This window comes from Symphalangus syndactylus, chromosome 11, assembly GCF_028878055.3.
Source record: "Symphalangus syndactylus isolate Jambi chromosome 11, NHGRI_mSymSyn1-v2.1_pri, whole genome shotgun sequence".
Classification (NCBI taxonomy): domain Eukaryota; kingdom Metazoa; phylum Chordata; class Mammalia; order Primates; family Hylobatidae; genus Symphalangus; species Symphalangus syndactylus.
In genome coordinates, this window is record NC_072433.2 from 102,590,580 (window position 1) to 102,614,823 (window position 24,244).

The 24,244-nt window shown below is 35.7% G+C and overlaps 1 protein-coding gene across 2 annotated transcripts; it reads right to left on the minus strand.

Annotated features, from left to right (window-relative positions):
* FEM1C (fem-1 homolog C) lies at positions 1-24,244 on the minus strand. Of its 2 annotated transcripts, none has more exons than XM_063612926.1 (3): positions 24,163-24,244; positions 22,307-23,040; positions 1-4,729 (listed from the first exon to the last, which is right to left on the minus strand). In XM_063612926.1, the coding sequence occupies exons 2-3, from the start codon at positions 22,848-22,850 to the stop codon at positions 3,420-3,422; spliced, it is 1,854 nt and encodes a 617-aa protein (XP_063468996.1). In that variant the 5' UTR covers positions 22,851-23,040; positions 24,163-24,244; the 3' UTR covers positions 1-3,419. The 2 variants fall into 2 exon arrangements, with proteins under 2 accessions (XP_063468996.1, XP_055154603.1); XM_055298628.2 differs by having other exon boundaries at positions 23,878-24,244.

Below are 24,244 nucleotides of genomic sequence, written 5' to 3' on the forward strand. Positions count from 1 at the left end.
TTTGGTGCAAATTTAATTTTATTAAACCTTACAATGAATGTTGTGGCATATGATTTTCCATTGTGTGACAATTTATTAGCTGGCATCCGAATACAGCACTTCTTTTGAAAAAATACACAATGGGAACTGACAAAAGGGAGAGAAACTAGTTGTTTAGTGACACATAAGGGCAAAAAAAAAAAAAAAGAAAAAGAAAAAAAGAAAATGATGATGACCAATTAGTTTGTTTCTTTAGTATCTAACTCTAAAATGGTTAAAGTTCTAGGCAATAATGCTGCTGTTACAGTGTAAAAGAGTATGTCATTATCTCATCCAGCCTGCACAATTCTAAGAAAAATTACAAAAATTATCATACCTGTAAATTCAGCCTAAGGTTTCTGTTGGGCAATATGATTTTTAAAGAGCTACTTTTCCCATATAACCTAAACAATTTTCCCAAATCATAGTAGACTGGGGTCTCTATACACATTAAGGTTGTCACTTTACAAGTGAGCTATCACTTAACTTCAAATTCATAATGGGCACCAAATTATCTTTGATTCGGGTTTATGCCTGTCAGATTTATGAATAAGGAAAATAACTATTTTTAAGTCTATAACCCATTTGTCTTTATAAAGCAGACTGGCATCTGAGTAAAATGACCATTTCTTTTATAGAAATGATCAAAACAGTGGAACATCTAAAATTCAGGAGGCCCCAAAAGGGCATTTTCATAGAAATGTTAATAACTCACACATTAACTCCAGTCAATAACACCATGCTACAGTGTACAGTTTAGTTAGACTCACATGAGTGTAATTGGTTCATTATTAAATTTACTCATCTGTGGTTCAAAAAATAACACAAATTTAACTATTTTATTATAATCCATCTCATAATTTTGAGAATACTTTCTGACAAAGGCTTTATCAGTGTCACATTTATGAAACAATTTTCCCAAAAAGAAAATAAAATCAGGGACAATTTTGAGCTATTAAATTAACTGGTTTTTCAAAACCTCCCAATGGCATTTGTGGAGATGGCAGAGAAGGGAGAAATGTATTCTAAGTGAAATAAGTCGAAATAAGTCATTTCAGTTATCAAGACTCAGTTCTAAGTTATCTATTTTTAGTGGTGCAAAAATGCTATTTAAAGAAATCCTTACTTTACACAGGAGTTGCACAATTCAAATTCAGCTGCAAAACAGTGAGATGTGCCTCACTCTAAGAGCATGTAAGCCCTCCCACCCAGCCCCCAAAGAGGAGGAGGAAATACTAAATCAAGTAAAAATTCAATTGTCATGTTATCCTCAAATTATCGAGATCAACTAATGTAATTTACTATAATGGCAAAGTTTTCCTTTATGAAAATAATAGCTTATTCATATATAATTCTTATATCACAAAGAGGCAGATGATTTCAAGATACTGACATTTGATACTTCTAGAATATTGGTCTAAATCACAAAGTATTTTTAATATATGTGACAGTTCAAATATTTCATCAAATTTTCCCACAATAAGAGATAGTAAAACCTCTTCATCAAAAAGTTGGAGAGTGTTCATTTATATCCAATTTACCTTTTCTTAATGGTGAAATCAAATTTACAACCTAGCAAATGAGTAAGAATATCTTTTAAAAATTAAATCTCAATTATTTAACCAAAAAGTCTAATGTTCTCTTGTTTATTTACTACTCTTCATTGCAAGGTTTTTACTGACTAAAGATGATGACAAACCTAATGTGACTGTTTACATTGATGACTCCTTAAATAGTGTAACATTAACCCTCAGAATAAAATGTCAACACAAAAATCCAAGTAAGAGTGATCCAGCTCATTAAACTCACAGGTAAACTGAGTTTTCCTCAAATCAATAAGGAGCTTTTTATTCAGAACAACTTCATTAAGACATTTGCAGGGCAAATATGCCATCATAAATTTTATTCTGAATTACAATAAAGTGCTGAATGATAACTACCTGAATCTTTTTTAGTACTTTTCACTTATCTTAAAAGAGCCCTTTCTGTGGCATTAGTAAATCTGTGAGACAGAGAGAAAGAGAAAGAAAGAAAGAAAGAAAGAAAGAAAGAAAGAAAGAAAGAGAGAGAAAGTGAGAGAAAGAAAAGAAGAAAGGAAGAGAAAAGAAAAAGCTAACTTCCAGTAAGGGAACAGGAAGCACTGCAACCTTTCATGTTTAACTAGGGTGACAAATAATTGAGACGAAAGTAATCAAAGTAATTCATGCAAGTTATTTTTAAAGGTATACATAGGCTTGAAGAAAGAAAGAACACTGTTACTGACCTTTGATATTATGGCAGTAAATTGCGTACTAAAATACCTTAATTATCCTAGATGCCTAGATCTGGCTTGGCAAGCATCATGCCACTGACATGCTTTAGCTCTTTTTGTAACTAAAAGTGATTTGCAGTTCAATTACTGAATATTTCAATGTGACTCATTAAGCTGTGTGATAAACTTTGAAGTTAAATTTAAGCAAATTCTCTACACCTAATCACACCATCAGCACAAGCAGGACAATGCTGGAGCAGCATGAAAGGTGGGTCACTTTAAAAAGATTCTTCCTTTTACTGCATGATATATTAAGATGACAGACCTAAATTTCAACTGGGTTAATGAGTTAGAATAGATCTGTTTCCCAAATTTAGCACACAATAATTTCAGTGGATTAGAGAAAGAAACCTCAGATGTGAAGAAAATGAAGAAAAAAACAAATAAAAAAGCTTGAGCTAAAATAGCTAACCTGCAGCTCTAAAAATTGTCATGCTACAGAGTACTTTCAAAAAATTAAGTTTGAAACAAACATAAGAAAACAGTGTTTTGAGTTGAAGTTGACCAACTGCTGCATAGAAAATATGCTAACATACAACAGTCAAGTTTAAGCCTGTGCATAGAGAAGATAAAGCACTTATGGTAACTGCAAATGGTAACGAGTCCTTAAAGTTTATACAACGTAGTATGGGTCCATAAGGAAAAAACTGTAGTAGAAATGGTTAGGACAAAAAATAAAGTAGAAACAGGGGGGAAACTTGAGAAGAGAAGAAAGAAGCAAGAAAAAAAGACTTTCAATTGTATAAAATTCACAAACCAGTAAAGTATAAAGACACCATGGAAAAATGGTTAACTCTGCCCCAAACACCCAACAGCAAACAAAACCAGAATGAATAAGCCTTTGGCGGACGATTTTAGAAATTTGAATGTTACATTTCTCAATAATTCACAAACAATATATTATATGGTATATTTATATTAAATATTGGGAAACCAATGTTGTAAATTTGATGCTTATAATGCTTTAGCCAATGAGAGCACGATGATATCAATCAAGCTAAATGAATGCTGGTGTTATCACAACAGTGCTCATTTATGAAACAACTGTTACCAATTCGTGCTTTAACAGTGCTAAAATACAGTCAAGTTATCATCTATGAAGGGAAACAAAGGTCTCTAGCTTTTCTGGGATATGCCCTTTATAATATATTCTATGATTCACTATGACACGAGCAGCAAGACACTGCAATGTGGTATGATTTATAGGCTGGATTAAATTTTTAGCTATTTCCTTCTCATCCAGCAAGTCACTAGCAGTTTGTTTGTGCAAGTTTGTGGCATCAAAATGTGCACCTGATTTAATAAGGAGATTCATGATGTCTGGATGGTTGTTAAGAGCAGCGATATGCAGGGGACTGTTGTCATCCGAGTCTCTGACGTTCACATCAGCACCACATTCTATCAGTATCGCAGTAACTTGTAGAGATGGAAATTTACAAACAGGGTACCGCCCTACACATGTAGTATTCTTGTCCACAGCCAGATGAAGAGGGCTAAAGTTATTCTTTCCCCTTGGATGCAGCTTAAGAAACCTGTATATAGTCTGCTTTTTGAAATGGTCCTGTTCTAGAGTACAAGGAACTTTCTCTAACAGGCAAATTAAGTGCAAAATAATAGAAAGGGCCTTATTTAACTGTAATGGGTCAGCTGGACACTGAGTTTGTTTGATAGCTCGCTCTATTTCAAGGACGCTTTTGCAAAGTATGCCCATAAGATCATCAAATGTAACAGTAGTACCCAGCAGACCTTTAGCCCTATCCTGTAGCATAAAGGAGAATAGTTCTGCAAAAGATAATAAGCTGCTGGCGGTCATTGGGCTTAAAGGATCCAAATTGCTCTGCTGCATATCCAAAGCATACTTCCATAGGTTGATGCATCGTTTGAAATTTCCAGAGTCTGCATAGACAGCGCCTCTATATCTAATATAGTAGGAGGTATCAGGATGAGAAGGACCAAGAATACGTTCTCTGATTAATAGTGCCTGCATTCTCATCTCATCAGGATCAGCAATAAGACCTTCTAGCTCTTCTGCACTGTTCACCTCCTTGGCATAATCATAAGCCATTATTAGTGTCTGTGGAACTGGTTTACTAATAATATTAGTCCTATCACTGTACCTCATGTTCATTGCCTTTTTCCAGTATTTCAAAGCCCCAAGCAGATCTCTTTTTTTGTCTACAAATGTAGCTCCCAGAAGCTCTAGAGCATTAATACGTTCTGTCTTGCTGGTCTGTGCATGGTGTGTCAGAAAATCCACAATATTTGTGTGACCAGTCACACTTGCTGAGAGAAGGGGAGTCATTCCATAACCATCCTTTTCCATCTTGGCACAATACATAAGAAGCATCTTCATGATGTCCAAACTTCCAGATTCTGCACAATCATGCAATGCAGTATTACCTTAAAGAGAGAGAGAAAAAAAGAAATAACATACATTGAGGGACCAAAATATAATGTAATATGTATATGCACTTTAGAACCTAAAGAAAAGCAGACAGCTTTAAGCTCCTAAGTAGGACATACTTGGTTTACAAACGAGAAAAAAAATTCCCCCAGTACCTAAAACTAGTATCTGATATTAAACTTATTGAATAAATGACATGACCAAATTAGGTATAAAAAGACATCCAAAGTCATCAGAAGAAATTCAAACTAATCCATGGTCTCTTGGTATTTTTCATTAATGTTTTAAAGTGCATATTTTATTATCTAAAAATGGATAGAATACAAATAACCAGCTATTCACCATTTTACTGACAAGTCACTTAACTTCCAGGTCAGTTTCCACATTTATAAACAAGGAATTGGTCTTTTTTTTTCTTTAGAGACCAGGTCTTGCTATGTTGCCCAGGCTGGTTTTAAACTCCTGGGCTCAAGCAATGCTCCTGCCTTAGTCTCCCAAAGTGCTGGGATTGCAGGTGTGAGCCACAATGCCCGGCCAGACTGGTCTTTAATACATCTAAGATTCTTCATTTTGACTCTAATAGTAGTCAGAAATTATTTTTTCAATATTTATTTCTGATTGCCAAGTTGAATTTCAACTGTCTTAGCCAAAATTCTTGGTAACAAAGGACTTTCCCCAAAAAGCTCTCATAAGAAAAACAAATCCGTAGAATCTGAAAAATATGTGGGTGGTTCAATATGAACTTTAAAAGGAGATATCTGAAGTGTCCTTTCATAATGGATTATTTCCTATTATAATTTAACTTTTTAAACATTCTTTATAGCTGTACTAAATGTTCTAACACTGTCCTTTTCTTCCCACACACAGATTAAAACTGACAACACGCACTGGCACATTAGTAAAAGCCTGTATGAAACATATTAAGACATCGGAAACACCAGGTATTTTAGCTAAGTTTAATGATAAACATTTTACTAATCGTCAAAATAGGACTTATCATGCCGACCTCTGGTATTCACATACAATGTTTGCATAAAATTTCAACAGTCAGTCATTTTAGGCATGTCTGTAGAAAACAGGTAGCATGGCAGGCTGAGACTGCTATCCTTAGAAAGACCTTCTTGCAAGGTTGGACCTTTGGCTGGTAGCTGGGAACTTGGCTGGTAAACAGTTCTCTATACTGATCTAAAACTTTCCCTAAATGATAAGGGTGTCTCACTGTATCTAAACTGTTTGTACGAACAATGCAGTTTATGCTGAATGTCTGGTTTCCTTCTGGGAGTCTAAAATTTTGGGTGTGAGCTAGGCAAAGGGTACCTACATGACCAGCCCTAATAAAAACCTTGAGCACTGGGTCTGTCATGGGTTTCCCTTGGTAGAAACATGACACATATGTATTTACATTACTGGGGAAGAATATGCTCTATGTGACCCCTCACAAGAGGAACAAAGCACAAAAACACCTACACAAAGATTTCTCTACATCTCACCTGCGCCTTTACCCCTCATAATTCAGCTGCATGTCCTTATGACATTACAGTAATAAACCTTACCTATGAGTACAGTTGTATGGTGAGTTACTTCCAAATTTGGGGGTGGCTTTGGGGATGCCCAACATAGCATGTGTACCAGAAAGTATTTTAAACCTGAATACTTCAAATAAATCTACTTTGTAACTAAAGTTAAAAAAAAACAAGTTATTATATGAAATATTGAGTCTTTCCACAAGTTTATCCTGTTTAGTCTTCTATGGTATCTACAAGGACTATATAATTATTCTGACCCAAGATTTCAATGGTCTACAATGAAAGTGATAAAATGTTTTAACAATGAGTAAGCTAACCAAGCACTGAAAGAGCCCAGAACTTCTATCGATGTTCATTTGTTTAAAATAATTTCAATTAAACATGACTACTATACCAAGTATATTTTAAACACTCTTTTGTATTGAGGACCTCTACTATTCCCCATGTTCTTCTAAGAAATAGGCAATATAAGAGAAATCTGAATATAAAGAAATGGCTTAGATGGCACTTTTCTCTATTCAGAGTAGCACAAAATCAAGAATAAAATGTAGCAAAAGCTGGCCAGGCGCGGTGGCTCATGCCTGTAATCCCAGCACTTTGGGAGGCTGAGGTGGGCAGATTATGAAGTCAAGAGATCAAGACCATCTTGGCCAACATGGTAAAACCCTGTCTCTACTATAAACACGAAAATTAGCTGGGCGTCGTGGCACGCGCCTGTAGTCCCAGCTACTTGGGAGGCTGAGGCAGGAGAATTGCTTGAACCTGGGAGGTGGAGGTTGCAGTAAGCAGAGATCGTGCCACTGCACTCCAGCCTGGTGACAAAGAGAGACTTCGTCTCAGAAAAAAAAAAAAAAGGTAGCAAAAGCCAATTTAATGAACTATATTTCTGTATTTATTGAAAAAATACAAAATATATTTATTTTGAATACACCCACATACCAGGAGAAAAAAAGTAGCTTTAAAAAAACAAACAATAAGGAAGACTTTCACATCCAGTAATGGCAGAGATACCTGTAATGCGATCACCCTCCCACTAACAACTAAAAAAGCTGAAAATTTTATTTTTAAAAATCTGCTTGACAGGATTTAAGACATAACAAGGGGACAATATGCAGGAGAAGAAAAAACTAGAGAGGTCAAGTCCAGAATTCGAGGCAGCTTTCCCACAGTGGCCTCCACCAATTCTGGAAGAGCTAGCTGAAAAACTGAGCAGAACTTCTGACAGCCTTGCAGGGATAGAGGGAAGAGTGGAGCCTACAGCCTACTAAGAAAGGAACTTAGAAAATTCCCCACACTTTGGGTTAAAACTCCAACTTTAACCCTAGGGAGTTAAAGTTAACTGCAAATAGACTAGCTATCACAAAAAACTTAAATCTAATTTAAGATCATCTCATTAATAATTTAAAATAATCCAGGATTGCTAGTATACATAATTAAAAGCCAGAAACAAATATAAATACTATTTAGAGGAAGATATTATCATACTAGGGTTCAAATTATTTATATTTTTCATAGGTAATGCTTGGTATCCAATCAAAAATAATGAAAAGAAAATAAGGAACCATAACACAAAAAACAATGGAAATAAAGAGCTGACAGAAAAGCCCAACAGGAGACCCAGATAATGCAGTTTATCAACACAGATTTTCAAATAATAACTATGCTTAGCATATTCAAGGAGTTTTTTAAAATTGAGAATTCAACAGAAAACTGGAAACTAAAAATTCAAGTAGACATTCTAGAACTGAAAAACTCGGTGGGTGGCTTTAAAAGTGGATTTACACACAGCTGAATAGAGAATTAGTAACTGGAAGATAAGTCAGATGAAAATATACAGAAAGAAGCAGGGAGTGGTAAAAGAACAGAAAAGATGGAGACTATAAGAGAAAGAGGGAACAATGTCAGAATATTGTTAATACTCAAAACCAGAATTCTAGAGCAAAAAAATGGGTCCCAAAGCAATATTTAAGAAAAGATAAAGTCCAAGAATTTTCAGAAGCTGATGAAAGCTTAAACTGCAAATTCAGTAGGTTTTACAAACTCCAAGAAGGATAAATAAAAAGAAAAACACATTGACATACAACACAGCAAAACTGCTGAAAACTAAGACAAAGAGAAAAATCTTAAAACAAGAGAATGAATGGAAATTAACTATAAAAGAGCAACAATCTGACAGCAAAGTTTTCACCAGGAACAACAGAAACTAGGCGACATTAAATGATATTTAAAAGCACGACAGAAAAGTAACTGCCAACTTAGAATTCTACACCCATATCAAGAATAAATGTCAAATAAAGAACCCTTCCAGGAATAAAGAAATGAAAGGGAAAAAATTAAGATATTTATTACCAGCAGATCTAAATACTATATGGTGTTCTTTAGGCAGAAGATGAGTCACGTGGAAGCCTGGATATAGGCAAAAAACATCAACAAAAAGGGTAAATTTGTGAGTACATCTAAATAAATACTGATTTTAAAAATAATATCTTGTAGGGCTTGAAATACATACATAGAAATAAAACACTTGACAGCAATACCACGAAATTAAGGAGGGTAATTGGTGTTAACGTGTTCTAAGATCTTTTTCTCGTAAAGATATAAAATTAGAAATTTATGTTAGCCTTTGATAAGTCAAAGTAATGCTATCTAGAATAACTACTAAAATAATAGAGGGTATGTACATAACTACATTTTCTCTAACATATAGAAAAAATGAAATAATAATCCAAAAGGTGGCAAAAAAGAAGACCAAGGAACACAAAACAAGCAGGACAAATAAAAATCAGAAAAGTACCCAGGAGACGAAAATCCAAAAATATCAGTAATTACATTAAATGTAAGTAAACTAAATGTTTAATTTAAACATTTAAAAGACAAAAACTGTCAGACTGAAGATACAAAGAAAAGACAAAAACTTAAAAGACAAAAACTGTCAGACTGAAGATACAAAGAAAACTCAAGACACACTGCCTACAAGACAAACCTTAAATATATGGGTAGAAAATGATCTTTAGAAGTGAAAGGTTGGGAAAAAATACCCTTTGCAAAAACTAAATATTAAGAAGCTGTCTGCTATTAAAATATGAAAGTAGACTTTAATGCAAAATACATAATTAGCGAAAAAAGGAAATATTTTATAATGTTAAAAACTCAAAATATACAGACATAATAATTTTAAACTTGTTTTCACCTAATAACATAGAATTAAGTTACCTAAAGTAAAAATCGACAGAACTACTAGGAAAGCAAACAAATCTGCAAACATTAGTACATCTAAACATATCTTTCTCAGTTTAGAAGACCAAAACCAGTAAGGATAAAGATTTGAACATTACCAACTTGATTTAACTGGCATAAATAAAAGAACATGGCACTCAACAACCACAGAAAACAATTTTGCCCCCAGGGATACAGGGAGCATATCCAAATACTGACCATATTCTCGGCCGTAAGGCAAGTCTCAACAAATGTCAAGGGACTGAAGTCACTGAGTATGTTCTAAGTCCACTTATGAATGAAGTTAGATATCCAAAACAAAAAGATAACTAGAAAAATCTGTCTATTTGAATTTTTAATACTCACTTGCTTCATCAGTCAAAGAAGCAAGCCCAATGAAAATCAGAAAATTTTTTTAACTGGGTGATCATAAAAACACTAAATAACAAATTAGATAAAAAGAAAGGCTTATTTTTTAAATAGCTAAGTTTCCATCTAAAGAAGTTACAAGAAAAAACAGTAAATTAAAGAAAGTAGAAGCAAACAGTAAAAAAAAAAAAAAATTAATGAAAAAAGGGATAAGTATGCGAATACAGCATTTTTTTATATTCCTACATTTTATTTAACTGTTACCCCCTTTTAATCTTATATTAATAACTTTGCAAGGTAGAGATGATAAACTCATTCTACATACAAATAGAAAAGAGGATTTAGTGGGAAAACATAAACTCCTGTCTCCCAACTGCCAATTCAGTGTACTACTCATTTCTAAGGTCATATTTTAAATGCCAGTCATATTAAACCTCAATGAATAAATTATATCTAATATAAAACCAAACGTCATAATAGAACTTCAACCAATCACATCACTTTCCAACTCAAAAAGTTTTCACACTTTCTCTACGGAAAAGCAGACAATCTTTGACATGGCCTTCAAAATTCTACATCATTGATTCTCAAGGCACTATCTGTGTGGAGAAAGCAATGAGGAAGAAATCTATAGTTTCAGAAAACATTATGTACAGTAAAGTTTAATATTGGATATTCAAGGATATGTATTTTAAAAGACTAACAAATATTTCCCTACCTTATCTCTTTAGCTTCATTTCTCATTATCTCTGGAATGAATGATTCACTGTGCATCTAACTCAGGGACTGGCAAACTTTTCCGGTAAAAGGCCAGATAGCATTTTAGGTTTCCAGACTATAAAGTCTCTATTGTAACCACTAAACTCCGCCAAATACCATGAAATATGCTATAGGTAGTATGTTAAATTAATGGATATGGCTGTTTCCCAACAAAACTTTTACTTATGTACTCTAAAATTTGATTTTCATGTAATTTTCATGTGTCATAAAATATTTTTCATTTGATTTCTTTCTCAACCATTACAAAAATGTAAAAACCTTTCTTAGCTCTCAGGCAGTACTGAAATGGGATGGGCTGGATTTGAACTCTGGGCCATAGTTTGCCAAACCTGCTCTAACCCAGAAGACATTGTCTGCATCTCCCACACACAAGGGAGAAATTCTGCTTATGCTTCACATTATTCCATCCTAAGTACTTCTCCCAGCACCAGGAACAAACAGCCCTGTTCACTTCCACCTCTGTGCCTCTGTTCTTGATTTTCCTATAAAGCACTTCCTTCTTTACCATTTTAACTTTTTGTCCTTCAAATTTCACGAGAAATTTCAACTGCTTAAAGAGGTTTTCTTGGTTTTATCATATCAATTTTATCATTGTGAGAATGCCTGGTGAATATATGAGTCATCCTAATAACTATTCACATAACATCTACTATTATAATACCTTACACTAGTATAATGCTACTGATTCACAAATAAGTTCTTATCTAAACAGTCTATTCTTAAAGTATACAGATCCTATATTATATTTCTTTTATATCCCAGAAGCAACTAGCACCCTGCTAAAGCTAAGGTAGATTCTAAATTTTTAATATTTGATATCACAAAAAGTAATTCAAGCTTAGCTTTTGCAGACAAAATAAGTTCAAAAAGTAATATCCTAGCAGGAGATCTTTTTAATTACTCTAACAGGTTAAGTGTATAACCACTACACTTTTCTGCCCTGGAAGGCCCTAAAGTTAAGTTTTTTAATTACAGCCTAGAGCATTACTTACAACTTAGAAAACAGAGGGAAAAAAAAAAAAAAAACGCATGATCTTAAGCAATTATAACTTTTATGTCATTTCTCCAAGTCTTTTTATACAGTATGCTTTGACAAAGTTATAATCAGTATATATATAACTGTTTCCTGCTTTTCACCTACATCTTGGGCATTCTGTCATGTGTTATTATATCGTCTGCATAGTTTCTGTAACTACACAGATTCACAGATTCTACATAATCCTTCTTAATGGTTTTATGGTGAAAGTTCAAGCAAGGGAGTAAGTCATACTTTACATAAACATTACCCCATGACAGACATCTGCACTGCTTCAGAATTTTTACTATTAAAATTAATGCTTAAAAAACTATAAGGACATATAACAGAGCAGTGATTGGCAAGGGCTGGGGGCTGGGAGAGGGGTTTAATGCAAAGGAGCATGAAGGACATTTTTGTTCTTACCTTTAATAAATGAGTAGTATATGTTTGTCAAAAATTACATTAATGTACACTAAAAAGTATGAATTTTATTGCATGTAAATAAGTCAATAAACAAATGACAAAAAAACTTAACGCCTACCTAAAATAGAATCACAAATGTGTGATGGTTTAATACACATCTTCAATTCACTACCAATGGGATTATAAAAACTGTTTAAAGTTCCACTTTATAGTATTCTTTCTACTACTAAAATTAACTTTTTAATTTCTATTACCTCTATTTCTTGGTAAATAGAATATTTTCTCATATCTTTTATGACATATCTATGTTTCAGTTTCTGAGATTAATCTGGCTTTCTATGTATAAGCACTTTATAAAATGATAACCAGTTTGTTAAATTTACTGTAAATATTCTGCTTTGTCAGTTTTTTCAAGTGTTAGATATGCTATAAGTATTAAATGTAATTTTTTGTGAAAAAGTATAACAAGCCAAATTTAAAAAGTGAGTTACGAGGGTCTTGTGACTAGTATGTACTGTTACATGCCAAAAATCATTAAAATCATATTTTCTTTTTTGCTAGTTAATATAATTGATTTAAAGTTTTGGTGCATAACAATATATGGCAAGTACTATAGATTTAGCTGAAGAATTTTCTCTGGGTTACATAGGCCCTTTAAAAACATTCCCATAAGACAGTGATTGTACTTCCCAATGATTTTCCATCTCCACATCATGTCTTCTTTTTGCATTCTCAGAATGAGAAAGACAATGAAAAATAAAACACAAAGTTCAAAAATAAATACTACCAGGCATCTGAGATGAAATTAAGGATATGCAGCAATGAAATTTAATGAATTTACCTTTGGCTAAAGAAAAAAAAGGAAGAGAAAAAGAAAAACATATTATATTAAACAATTCTCAATGCCTGATTAAGAAAAAGTTCATTTGGAGAAAAAAAATATTCTGGCACTGAATTCATAAAAAAAATTTTCATGATTTCTCAAAAGACATGTTTGTTAAATGGGCATTTCTTAGAAATCAGGTTAATGGCACAACATTAAGTATTAATTCTGTTAAAGCACTTCTCTAGAAAGCTAAAATAGTATGATATGAATACATTAATTTTCAAATTCATAATTTAACACAAAAACAATGCTAAGAAAATCTGGAAGAATGAAAAGTGCCATTTTCACTGGGATGCTTCTAGGATGAATATTAAGGTCAGGAAACTATGGTAAGTGCTCGTGCATTAAAGGGTGGTAGTATTCCTCAAGAAGCATCTGAAGTGTCAATCTTCACTGCTGTTAATTTTAAAGACACTTGTAATCTTTTAATAGCAGGTGAGTAAGACATTAAAAATTCATGTTCAACTGTGAAGCTTAGGTGCCTAGGAATAGAATCAATATTTTTTTCAAATTAGGTAACCCAAAAACATAGCTGTATTTTGAGGAAGAGCTAGTTAGAGGCCTAAGAATTATCTGGGTCCAAACCAAATGTTTTGAGTTTGATAACGGCAAGTGATTGTTACCAACCAACCACCTAAATCATAAAGGAGCTTCAACATAACATATATATATCTCAATTTGGACAAAATTACCAAGATTCACCAGGATCAAGTCAGTTTCTAAACCACCCTCATGGAGTAGACAGAATTTACTGCTCTTTTCAAAAAAACAAAAATGTCCTCCTAAGGACTGCAAAATATTTAACAAACACAAAATGTCTTTAATTTAAATTGCTTTTTCTAGCAATAACAACTCAGTAGATTCTGCTGTTTGTAAATTCCTCATGTATTTCAAGCTTTGTGTGTGTGTTTAGCATAAGTCAAATAAAGCTGTGCTTCTCAAACTTTCATGTATAAAATCACCAGAGAATCATAATAAAATGCAGATTTTTTTTTTTTTTTTTTTTTTGAGACGGAGTCTCGCTCTGTCGCCCAGGCTGGCGCATCTCGGCTCACTGCAAGCTCCGCCTCCCGGGTTCACGCCATTCTCCTGCCTCAGCCTCTCCAAGTAGCTGGGACTACAGGCGCCCGCCACCACGCCCGACTAATTTTTTTGTATTTTTAGTAGAGACGGGGTTTCATCGTGGTCTCGATCTCCTGACCTCGTGATCCGCCCGCCTCGGCCTCCCAAAGTGCTGGGATTACAAGCGTGAGCCACCGCGCCCGGCCAAAATGCAGATTTTGATTCAGATCATCTGGGCTGGATCCAAGTGATACCTATGCTGCTGGTCCTTGAGTAGCAAGAAAATAGAGAAGGAATCTTATTTTCTTGTTTGCTATATAGATACTTGCCACATAGCCAATATATCTAATAGCAATATCAAGTCATATGAACATAAATTTAAAAGGAGGGCTAGGTCACAGCCTGTTTTACACCATATAGAAATAAAATTGTATCATTCCTCTTCACTCTAAATTTAACCATATGCCAAAGCAGGAATGGGTTGTGTTTTACAACTAGATTACAAAGATTCATCCATGGAAAAATTCCTGCATAGTAAATGGCATAGTATCAGTAAATCCTGCAGTCTATTCCTAACAATTTTCTTAAGTAAGACATTATGTAAGTGACACACAAATTTCCTTAAAAATTAGTTTGTAAAATAAAAATCCAAATTGGTATAAACACCACCATCAAAAAAGTTAAAAAAAAAACCACACAGAATGGGAGAAAATATTTGCAAATGCTGTATCTGATAAAAGACATACATAGGAATATATAAACAACTCTTACAGTTCAGTAATACAAAGATAACCCAGTTATAAAACATGCAAAGGTTAATGAAGAAACTCCTCCAAAGAAAATAGAGACAGAGAGAGCCAATAACCACATGAATTAAGTACATGAAAAAAATGCTCAACGTCATTAGCCATAGGAGAAATATCAATCAAAATCACAATGAGATATCACTACACACTTCCTAAAATGGCTATATTAAAAAAGATGAAGAAGAAGAAGAAGTGTTGGACAGGGTGTGGAGAAACTGGAACTCTTCTTACATTGCTGACAGGAATGTAAACTGCTACAACTGCTTTGAAAAACAGTTTAACGGTTCCTGTTAAAAGAGTTACCATACAACCCAACAATGCCACTCCTAGGTATATGCCTGAGAGAAATGAAAACATATATATCCAGAGAAGAACTTCTCCATGAATAGCTAAAAAGTATAAACAACCCAAATGCCCATCAGCTGCTGAATGAATAAAAGTGACATATCTATTTCAATGGAATATTATTCTGCAATACAAAGAAAAGCACTGATACATGCTACAAAATGGATGAACCTTGAAAACATTACACTAAGCAAACAAGACAACTCACAAAAGACTACATATTATATGATTCCATTTAAATTAAATGTCCAGAACAGGCAAACTTAAGACAGAAAGGAGATTACTGGTTGCCTAAGACTAGTGCAGTTTCAGGGGAATGAGGAGGGATAGGAGGGAGTGACTGTTAATGGATATGAGATTTTTTCGGGGGTGATGAAAAGCTGGTAGTTGTGATGGTTGTATAACCCCATGAACATACTAAAAAGCCATTGAATTGTATACACTTTAAGTGATTTCGTGAATTTTATCTCAATAAAGCTGTTTTAAAAATCCAATTAAAATAAAAGTATTGAAAGTATAAGTTTTGACTGATAGAAGCAGCAATTAGAGGGTCTTTTATTATAATAGTTTTATTTGGAAAGACACAAAAACAATCCTCATCTCTCTTTCTTCAGCCTACTATGCTTGGCACCAACCCATTCCTTTCTCAACTTTGTAGCTGGGGTTGGGCTGAGTACAGAGGTGGTCCACTTGTAAGATGAGGATAGGGTGTGTGGTTCAATTGCACAATAATGCTGATTCCAAGTATGTTATTCCCTGAATAACTAATAAATGTGGGTTGATGGAGGAGGTAAGAAGAGATAAAAAGAAAAAAACAACTTAGGGTATCAAAGGAGCACTAGAAGAAGGATTCTCTGCTTAGGATGTTTCCCTTCCCCATGTGTAGTCTATCATGAGAGATACTCAACAACAGAAGTTCAAAAAAAAAGGAAATAAAAAAAAGAAGATAAATTGTGCCCTCCCTTCATTAATTCTTAGAGTAAGGCACTAAGCAAAGAACAAACAGAAATTTAACAATAAAGGTCCTTGAGCTTACGACAAAGTTAAATGCTAAAAAATATCCGCATCCAAAGAGGTAAGATCCATTCTTATAATCTGAGGGAGATGAGGAATTGCATTTGAAATGAGTCCTGATGTTAAGTAGAATTTTCAAGGCTAAGAGCAATGGAGCTAAGGGATGAGGACTAAAAACAACTACGTATAAAAAACTCATCTAATGACAGAAAACCTCAACATTATAATTCCCTGTCCTCTAGTTCACAGACTCCTTATTCAATCACAGCTCTTCCCAAAGGGAGGAAAAAAAGAAGGAAGACATGTTTTGATCAGATTTGCATCCACGTGACTTTTTCATCTGGGTCTCTCCCTATCTCCTCCACTTCTATCTTCCATCACATATATTCCTGATGCCTCAACAGCATAAATCTATGTAATGCCCTGGGTTTCCTGAATTTTATTTCAAACAAACATATTTTATCAATCAATGAAAATCTGATAAAAAATGAACCAGTGAAGGAACTACATTGTACCCGAAGGCCAGTAAGTGAAACGTAATTTCTATCTTAAGCTCATGTTACTGCCAAGACAATATGAACAGCAGGAGTGCTCAGGATCTACTCATTCTCACCAAATTGTTCAATTCTGTGAGGATTCACAGTTCAAAATCCAATCTCCAGGGACAAAGGACCACATGGATATTTCCCTATTGGACTCAATTTGCACACCATCTATAGCTTAGTTTATCCAACTAAGATACTAATTCTTCCCAAGGACACAGAAAAGTGTGCCAGGGGATACAACAGGGAAAAGAATGAACACGGAGCAACTTGCAGGAGTAACTTCATAATTTGGGATTAAAGTGTTAATGAATTCAACTAGTAAGTTATTTAAACATTATTACTCAATCAAAATAAATATAGATATATTATAGAGTATAATTTTACGTCCCTCCCTTCCCCCTTTTATTTTTCTCTGCAAGTGGGTATGCTGAGGTAACCAACAACTGAGAAGAGTTTTTCAAAGTCAAGAAGGAAAAGAGAACTTCAGCTTTCAACACTCAGATAGTACTAAAGTATACTAAAATAACCTAGAATGACAGCAATCATTATCTTAGTCAACCTGAATACCAACAGTTTTTAGTTTACAAGGGAGATTTTCTCATTTGAGATTCTTGGGCATTTACAGTTGGGAATTAAGTAAGATTTTTCTTTAGCATTTCCTTGACTAAAATACATCTATACTCTAAATGCCTATTCTATGAGAGAGAAATAATATAAAGCCTTGGATTTGCTTTAAACTACTATAGAAAACAAAAGGAAAGTAGAAACTTTTTTTTAAACTTTAGCAAATGGATAATTGTTGAAGTAAGATGATGAATACACAGTGGTTCAATTTATTCTCTCTGTGTAAGTTAGAAAATTTCCATAATGAAAAGGCAAATAATCTGTCTGAACTAGTTCTCTCAAACCCTTTTAATGCTAGCAATCCTTGCCACATGCCTACATGGATTTCTCCCTTTTCTGAAACCCTATATTCTACCTGTGCTACTCATTTTTGTCCTACTACTGTCTTACTTTGTTACTTCAAGTCTTAATGCATGTATTTATTTCCCTATAGAAAGGCCTATAAAACATAGTGCTTGCCATCAAGGAGCTTATAATCTTTCCTCTCTTAAATCCAACATGTCCACTCAAGCTCATTTAGGGCCAGATACTCTTCCTAATGCATGGAGTAAAAACACCAGGTCTTTAGCCTCAAAGACTATGTAGTAGAATGCAGTTAGATGTCACAATGTTGTAGTAGAATGCAGTTAGGTAAGTTTCTCTGAAAACAAACAAGCAAACAAACAAACCACTCCAGTAAGTTAGTCCTCTGCTGAAAAACTTTCACTGGCATGAAAAATAAAATCCAACTCCTGTACCTAGATTAAATGTCCTTTAAAATCCAGCCCTGAGTGCCTTTTAGTTCAAATATGTCTACTTTCCAATTCCTGGACCCTCCGAGCATTTTCTTCAAAGTGCCTTTCCTTATGCCATTTCCTAAACCTGCAAAACTGCCAAAACCCTTCTACAGATCTACATCCCAACAAACTTTCTGCAGATCTAAACCCCAACCTGTCCATAGATCTAAACTCCAAAATTCAAAGCCCTGTTTAATTTCTACTTTCTCCATGAAGCATTCCTAGTAAGTACACTCACTCTAAAATCCTATAGCATGGATTGCTTATACTATTCCTTCAGAAGTTAAAAATGTGACATCTCATATCTTCTCATAACTTCCAAAATGTCCCACAGAATGACTTGCCTAAAGAAAGTGCATGTTAATTACCTTATTACCAATTTACTTAATTACTTTGGGTATCTAAACTGACTGATGAATGAGGACAGAATGTCTTCTAGAGCCAGTCTCCAAATCTGAGCCTACAGAATTTTCTATTGGTCTGTAGTACTCAATCAAGAACTTTTAGCTGCCCAATTTCTGTTAGAATTAGGGTGTAAAAGTGGAATTGAAGAGGACTTCACTTTGGATCTGCAAAGTTCTAAGTCCAAACAAAAACAACCCCAAAACACAAACAAACCAAAGAACCAAAGGAGGCCAAAGATGACTATAACCATGAAGCGCTGAGATCACTGTGATAGCTCTGAGAAGGATTCCCCTAATCACTACAGATTTACAGTCTAGATTCTTAAATAGGAAACAACTCCTGTCTCAAAACTCAATTGCTATGACTGTTAAACTAAAGAGGTATTCCTAAATATATCAGAGATCTTCTCCCCTTTTGGAATGCCACGGGAAAAAAAGAAAACCATTGTCCCCTCAGGTTGTAAGTTGTTGGAGATAAAGTATTTCCAAATATCTAATAGAAGAAAGCACTACTGTTGCACTTACCATACTGTAGTTTAAGTATCTGCTTATGAACCTGTCTCTCCAATCAAACCATGAGCTCCTCAAGAGCAGGGAATCAAGGACTGGCTATCTTGTCTTATTGCTCTTTGTATATCCTAAGCCTAACAGCCTGGCACACTGAGGGACTCAACAACTGTTCTCTCAATTAGTGAATTCCACCTCAGGTTAAAACATGTTCAAAATGCCAATAGCCTGTTAAAAAGAAATGAAAAGAGGTTAAATAATATGTTCAAATATCAACCACCTGTTTAAAAGTAATGGAATGTAGAAGTCACATGCATTTTATCTTTAAGCAGACCAAGCACGATGTACTGACATTTTCTTTCCTCAGAACCATTTCCAGTGAATGACACACAAAATGTCCTAAGGAATTATTCTATTTTAACTCTAGTCTTATTAACCTTTTCTACTTTTTGAATGGAGCTAAAAAAGTGGGGGAAAATCCTCTCTTGCTGCTAAATCACATCCTTCTCCAGTGTCCCTGCCTTAGTTTCAATTGGTTCCTGCTTTTATTACCATTAACCTATAGAAAAAAATCCAGAACCAATGAGAGAACGAGTAGTGAAGCTTCAGGATCAGAGTGGAGGAGGATGCACATGTACTTTAATCTGCCCCCAACATTCACGAAGAATCACTATGGAAATTAAAAGATACCATGAAAATGTAAAAATTCTGCACAAGAAGTGACAATATCTATATGCATGTGTATGTGTATAAAGTTGAGGTTACGAGAAAACAATTTTTGGTATTAAATTGTTTTCTCATGTTATATGTAGTTTTTTTAAAGACATACATATTAGATACTGATACTGGGGAAAAAAAATGACTTAGAATTAGTTTGGCCAAAAGAGAGAACAGACATACCCTCACATATAAGGCTAAAAGATGATAGTGGTGATAAAGAGAACACTGTTTTGAAAGAGCTCGGATGTAATCAGGTTAAATAGTGTTCACAGCTTCTCAGGAGAAAATGCTGAAAAAATCTGAGCTATTTGTATTAGAGTTCTCCTATATACTATATCTCCAGAAGTATATAAAGAAGCTTTGAAAAATATAAGGGAAGTAACACCAGTTCTCATCTCTCCAATAACATAGGAGTTTAAAACATATCCCAATTTGACTTAAATATGAGTTTATCAATAATATCTACATCAAGCTGATGAATAAAAAGCCCAAAACAAAGAAACAAAAAATTCAACAAACCTAAACAAGCAGCCATGATTTCAAACCATTCCCAATATTAACATGGTTAGTTCAGCAGTAATCTGTTGTCTTAAAACAAGCATTCTTCAAAAGAATCATAATTGTTTGGAGAAAAAAAAAAAGCCATGCTGTCATTTGATCTACCAAGCCACCTCTAAAGATAATCAGGAACAAATGAAAACACTTACTAGAAAGAATGTTTACAGAAACATTTTTTATCATACTGAAAAACTGGAAGCAACATAAAACTCCATCAGTAGAAGAGTATGCAGCTATTGAAATTAAAGAGCTATAATTGGTAATATTAAAGATAACATTTATTAAGCTAAAAAACAAGTTATAGAACAGCATATAAAACTGCATACATATATCAGTATGCAAAATTCAAAAATATCTTTGGAAGCATTATCCCTGAGTACTGGGATTTTGTGGGATTTTTACATTTCCTCTGGAAAAAAAAATTCAGAAAAATCACAATGATCTTGTATCATTTTTATAAAAGATCACACGATCTACAGCAAATATGCTCAGTAACTAACTATACAGTGCCCCATAATTGTGTGGTTTAACCTTTCTGAAAGGCAGACACTATCACAACGGCAAATGTACATTCACTTTGATAAAGCAATTCTAAACACAGGTATTTATACTACATTTATTCTCACCCAAGTGTGAAAAGACAACATTTTTGTTCAAGAATGTTCACACCAGCATTGTTTATATTAGCAAAGTACTGGATGTGACCTAAATATCAACCAATAGAGAATAGATAAATTATGTACATTCATACAATGAAATACTGTATAGCCATGAAACAGAATGAGGTAGCTATGTGTGTTGGAGTTGAATGACATCCAAGGTTAGAAAAATAAATAAATATAGAAAAGTATGTAATCAACCACTAGACGGAGGGCTACACTTGTCTATGCTTGTACATAGACAAGTATGCTTGTATTTGCATAGACCAGCTCTAAAAGGACACATAAAAAACTGTAAATAGTGGTTGTCATTGCATTAGAGATCTACAAATCAGGAATAAGACTTTTTATTCAAATGTAAACCAACAATGTAAACCAATTTACACTGTTTGATTTTTTTTAACATGTCTATATGCTACTTTTAAATTTTAATAGCTTTTAAAAATTAGGTAGTGAATTATTTTGCTGTCATATAAATAGATTCGTGTAAGGGAAGTTAAGGTTTTCAAGTATCAAAATTACGCTATCAAGGCAGTTGCTCTTAAGGGTTAAATTCTCAACTACTTTTTGCTGCTTTTAGTTTATTACAATCAACGAAAATTATACACAATCGTAAACGGGAGCCCTTCTTCTGGACAAAGGTGTTTACACTGTTGCTAGCCAACAAATCCACATCTGTTTAATCTAGTCCTTGTTTTTCACTCTCAGTATTGAAGCAGTTTTAAAAATGTGTTTTCTCCCTTGCTATATTTAATGCATGTTCTTATAAAAGGATTATCTATTGACTACAAACAAATATAGTATAAGGGAACAGATTTTCTCCTTTCCACTGATATTAATCCTTCCAGGTCAGTTTGGCCTAGACTTCTCTCACAGAAAAAGTGAAATGACTGCCTAGAACAAACAAGACCATGACTCAATAAATATAGTAATTTCTACTCCAAGGTTGTTCTAAAAAAACAAAACAAAACAAAAAGCTAAGAAAATGTATTACACTTAACCATATTCCCAAGTAGATTAAGCATAAGCCTAAAGGCTCAGATCAGCTACCACTAACATGCTCTGTAACTTTGGGGAACCCATTTCCCAAGAATTTTAAGTTACTCCAAATAAGAGAGAAAATACTGCTTAACAGAGTAACAGAAGTCTTTTATCACACTTTTTCAATGTATTACCAAACATCAGAGAACACTCAACAAAGTCACACTGGAAGACTTACCTAATCAAAACAGGTGTGTCAATGCTGGTTTACTCAACACCAGTGCTTATAATTATATATCAAACTTCCTGAAAATAAGTGGTAGACACTTAGAAAAACAAAGAAGCTGAACTCACCTTTGACACTTTTTCTATTAACATCTGCCCCCTTTTCAAGTAAATACTGAGCAATCTCTTTATGTCCTTTGTAACAAGAAATCATCAAGCACGTATGCCCATGTCGGTTTGACACTTCCAAATCAGCTTTGTGTTCTACAAGGTACTTCACTATTTCCAAATGGCCATCGAAACACGCAGCTCGAAGAGGAGTTGAATTGGTTAAAGTCGTGTTGTTGACAGATGCTCCATGATTTAACAAGGACTGGACCACCTTCAGATGTCCTGCTGCAGAAGCGGCCCATAAAGGGGGAGCCCCCTCAATGGTTTCGCCATCAAAATTGACGGAGCCCCCAACTTCTATGGAGGCACTGCATTGCTCTAGGAGGAATTCCACCATGTCAAGGTGCCCATACCTGGCGGCCATCAAGAGTGGCGTGGCCCCATTTGTTTTTTCAGAGATCAAGGAGGAAACCTCCTCTTTGGATTTGCTTGCCAACAATTTGGTGAGAAGCCGGAGTTTGCCATCCCGAGCTGCGTTAAATACTGCTGTCTTTAGATCCATTTATGTCCAGTTAAGAGGCTGTGCTTTATTTATCTTTCAAAGCAGAGCTCCAGTTTAACTCTATCGACACAGGCAAGAGTCACAGGAACCAAAGTTCAATGTTAATTGCTGCACCCCAGAACGGATACACAACCACGAAGAGTGTGTTCTGTCCTACTGCTTTCCAACATCTGACAACCAGGGCACCAAACTAGAGAAAGAAAAAAAAAGTAGCAGCATTTAATTTTCTACAGAAGAAGGCAAAACACTTCTTAATTTCCACTTCTGTGGGAAGAAAGGAATAAAAGCTATACTTCAGGCACTACTCCATCCCACACACACCCCCCACCCCCAAAGAAAAGGTGGTAAAGAAAAATACAGAAGTGTACACAGAGACCCAAATGTTCTGGTCGCAGGCAGTCTCCTCCATGTGCGGAAAATTTAAACACTACAGGCAGCCCGTTTTCTCGCCTCCAGCTCTAACCAGCCAAGCTTTGTTCTAGTTTTGCTTTGCACACGCCCAGGGAGAGTACAACCGAAAGAGGCAGGAGACTCGGGTTCAGAAATGTTTCTTTCTTGCAACTGCAGGAGAGCTGGCCAAGGGCGCCAGGCTGGAAGGCCTCACTGAGGCCGGGTTTCGAGAAGGAACAAAAAGGTTGGACACACCAAACCCCGGCTAAGGCCAAAACTCTGCCCGGAAAGATTCTCTTTCCTTTAAAACTACTCACGGCTCTCAGGAAATCCGCCTGCCTTTTAGTCATTAACTTCGCCCGCCCCATTTTGATCACCCCCCACCCCCCGCCAAGGGATGATCCGCAGGTTCCTCAAACCACAGTCGCCCCAACACAACCTTCCCCTCTTCCTATTCCGGACAACGGCAGCCCCCTCCCCAATCTCCTCCATCGATCACAACCCCCTCCCGATGGGCCAAGCCTGTGGCCTCCAGCCCGCTGCCCGCCTTCGTCTCCCCCGGCGCCCTCCTTCCCGCCCAGGCCTTCCGCGGGCACCTCAGGCCCCGGCCCGAGCCCTGACAGGCCGCCGCCACTACCTGCCCGGGGACTAGTCCTCCCCGCCGCCGCTGGTCACTCGGGCTTTGGCCGTCCCCTTCAAAGGGAAACCGTTGTCCCCGCCGCCGCCCGGGCCGCCCTGCTCCGCCTGCGGCCGCACAGCTCCTCCATGGCCCGCGCCCCACAGGAATGAATCCGGCCGCGCTGTTCGCCCCGCCCCGCCACCCGAGCTACCTCCCGCCCTCTCAGTCGGCTCGGGCTGCAGCGGCTGCAGCGACTGCTGCGGCGGATGGTGTAATGGGCTGCGAGCCGGGGGCCGGACAAACCTGAGCTTCACATCACTGACTGTGCCGCCACGCCATTGGGCCGGGCGAGGGCGGCGGCCGCGGCCAGCAACCGCCTAGGGGC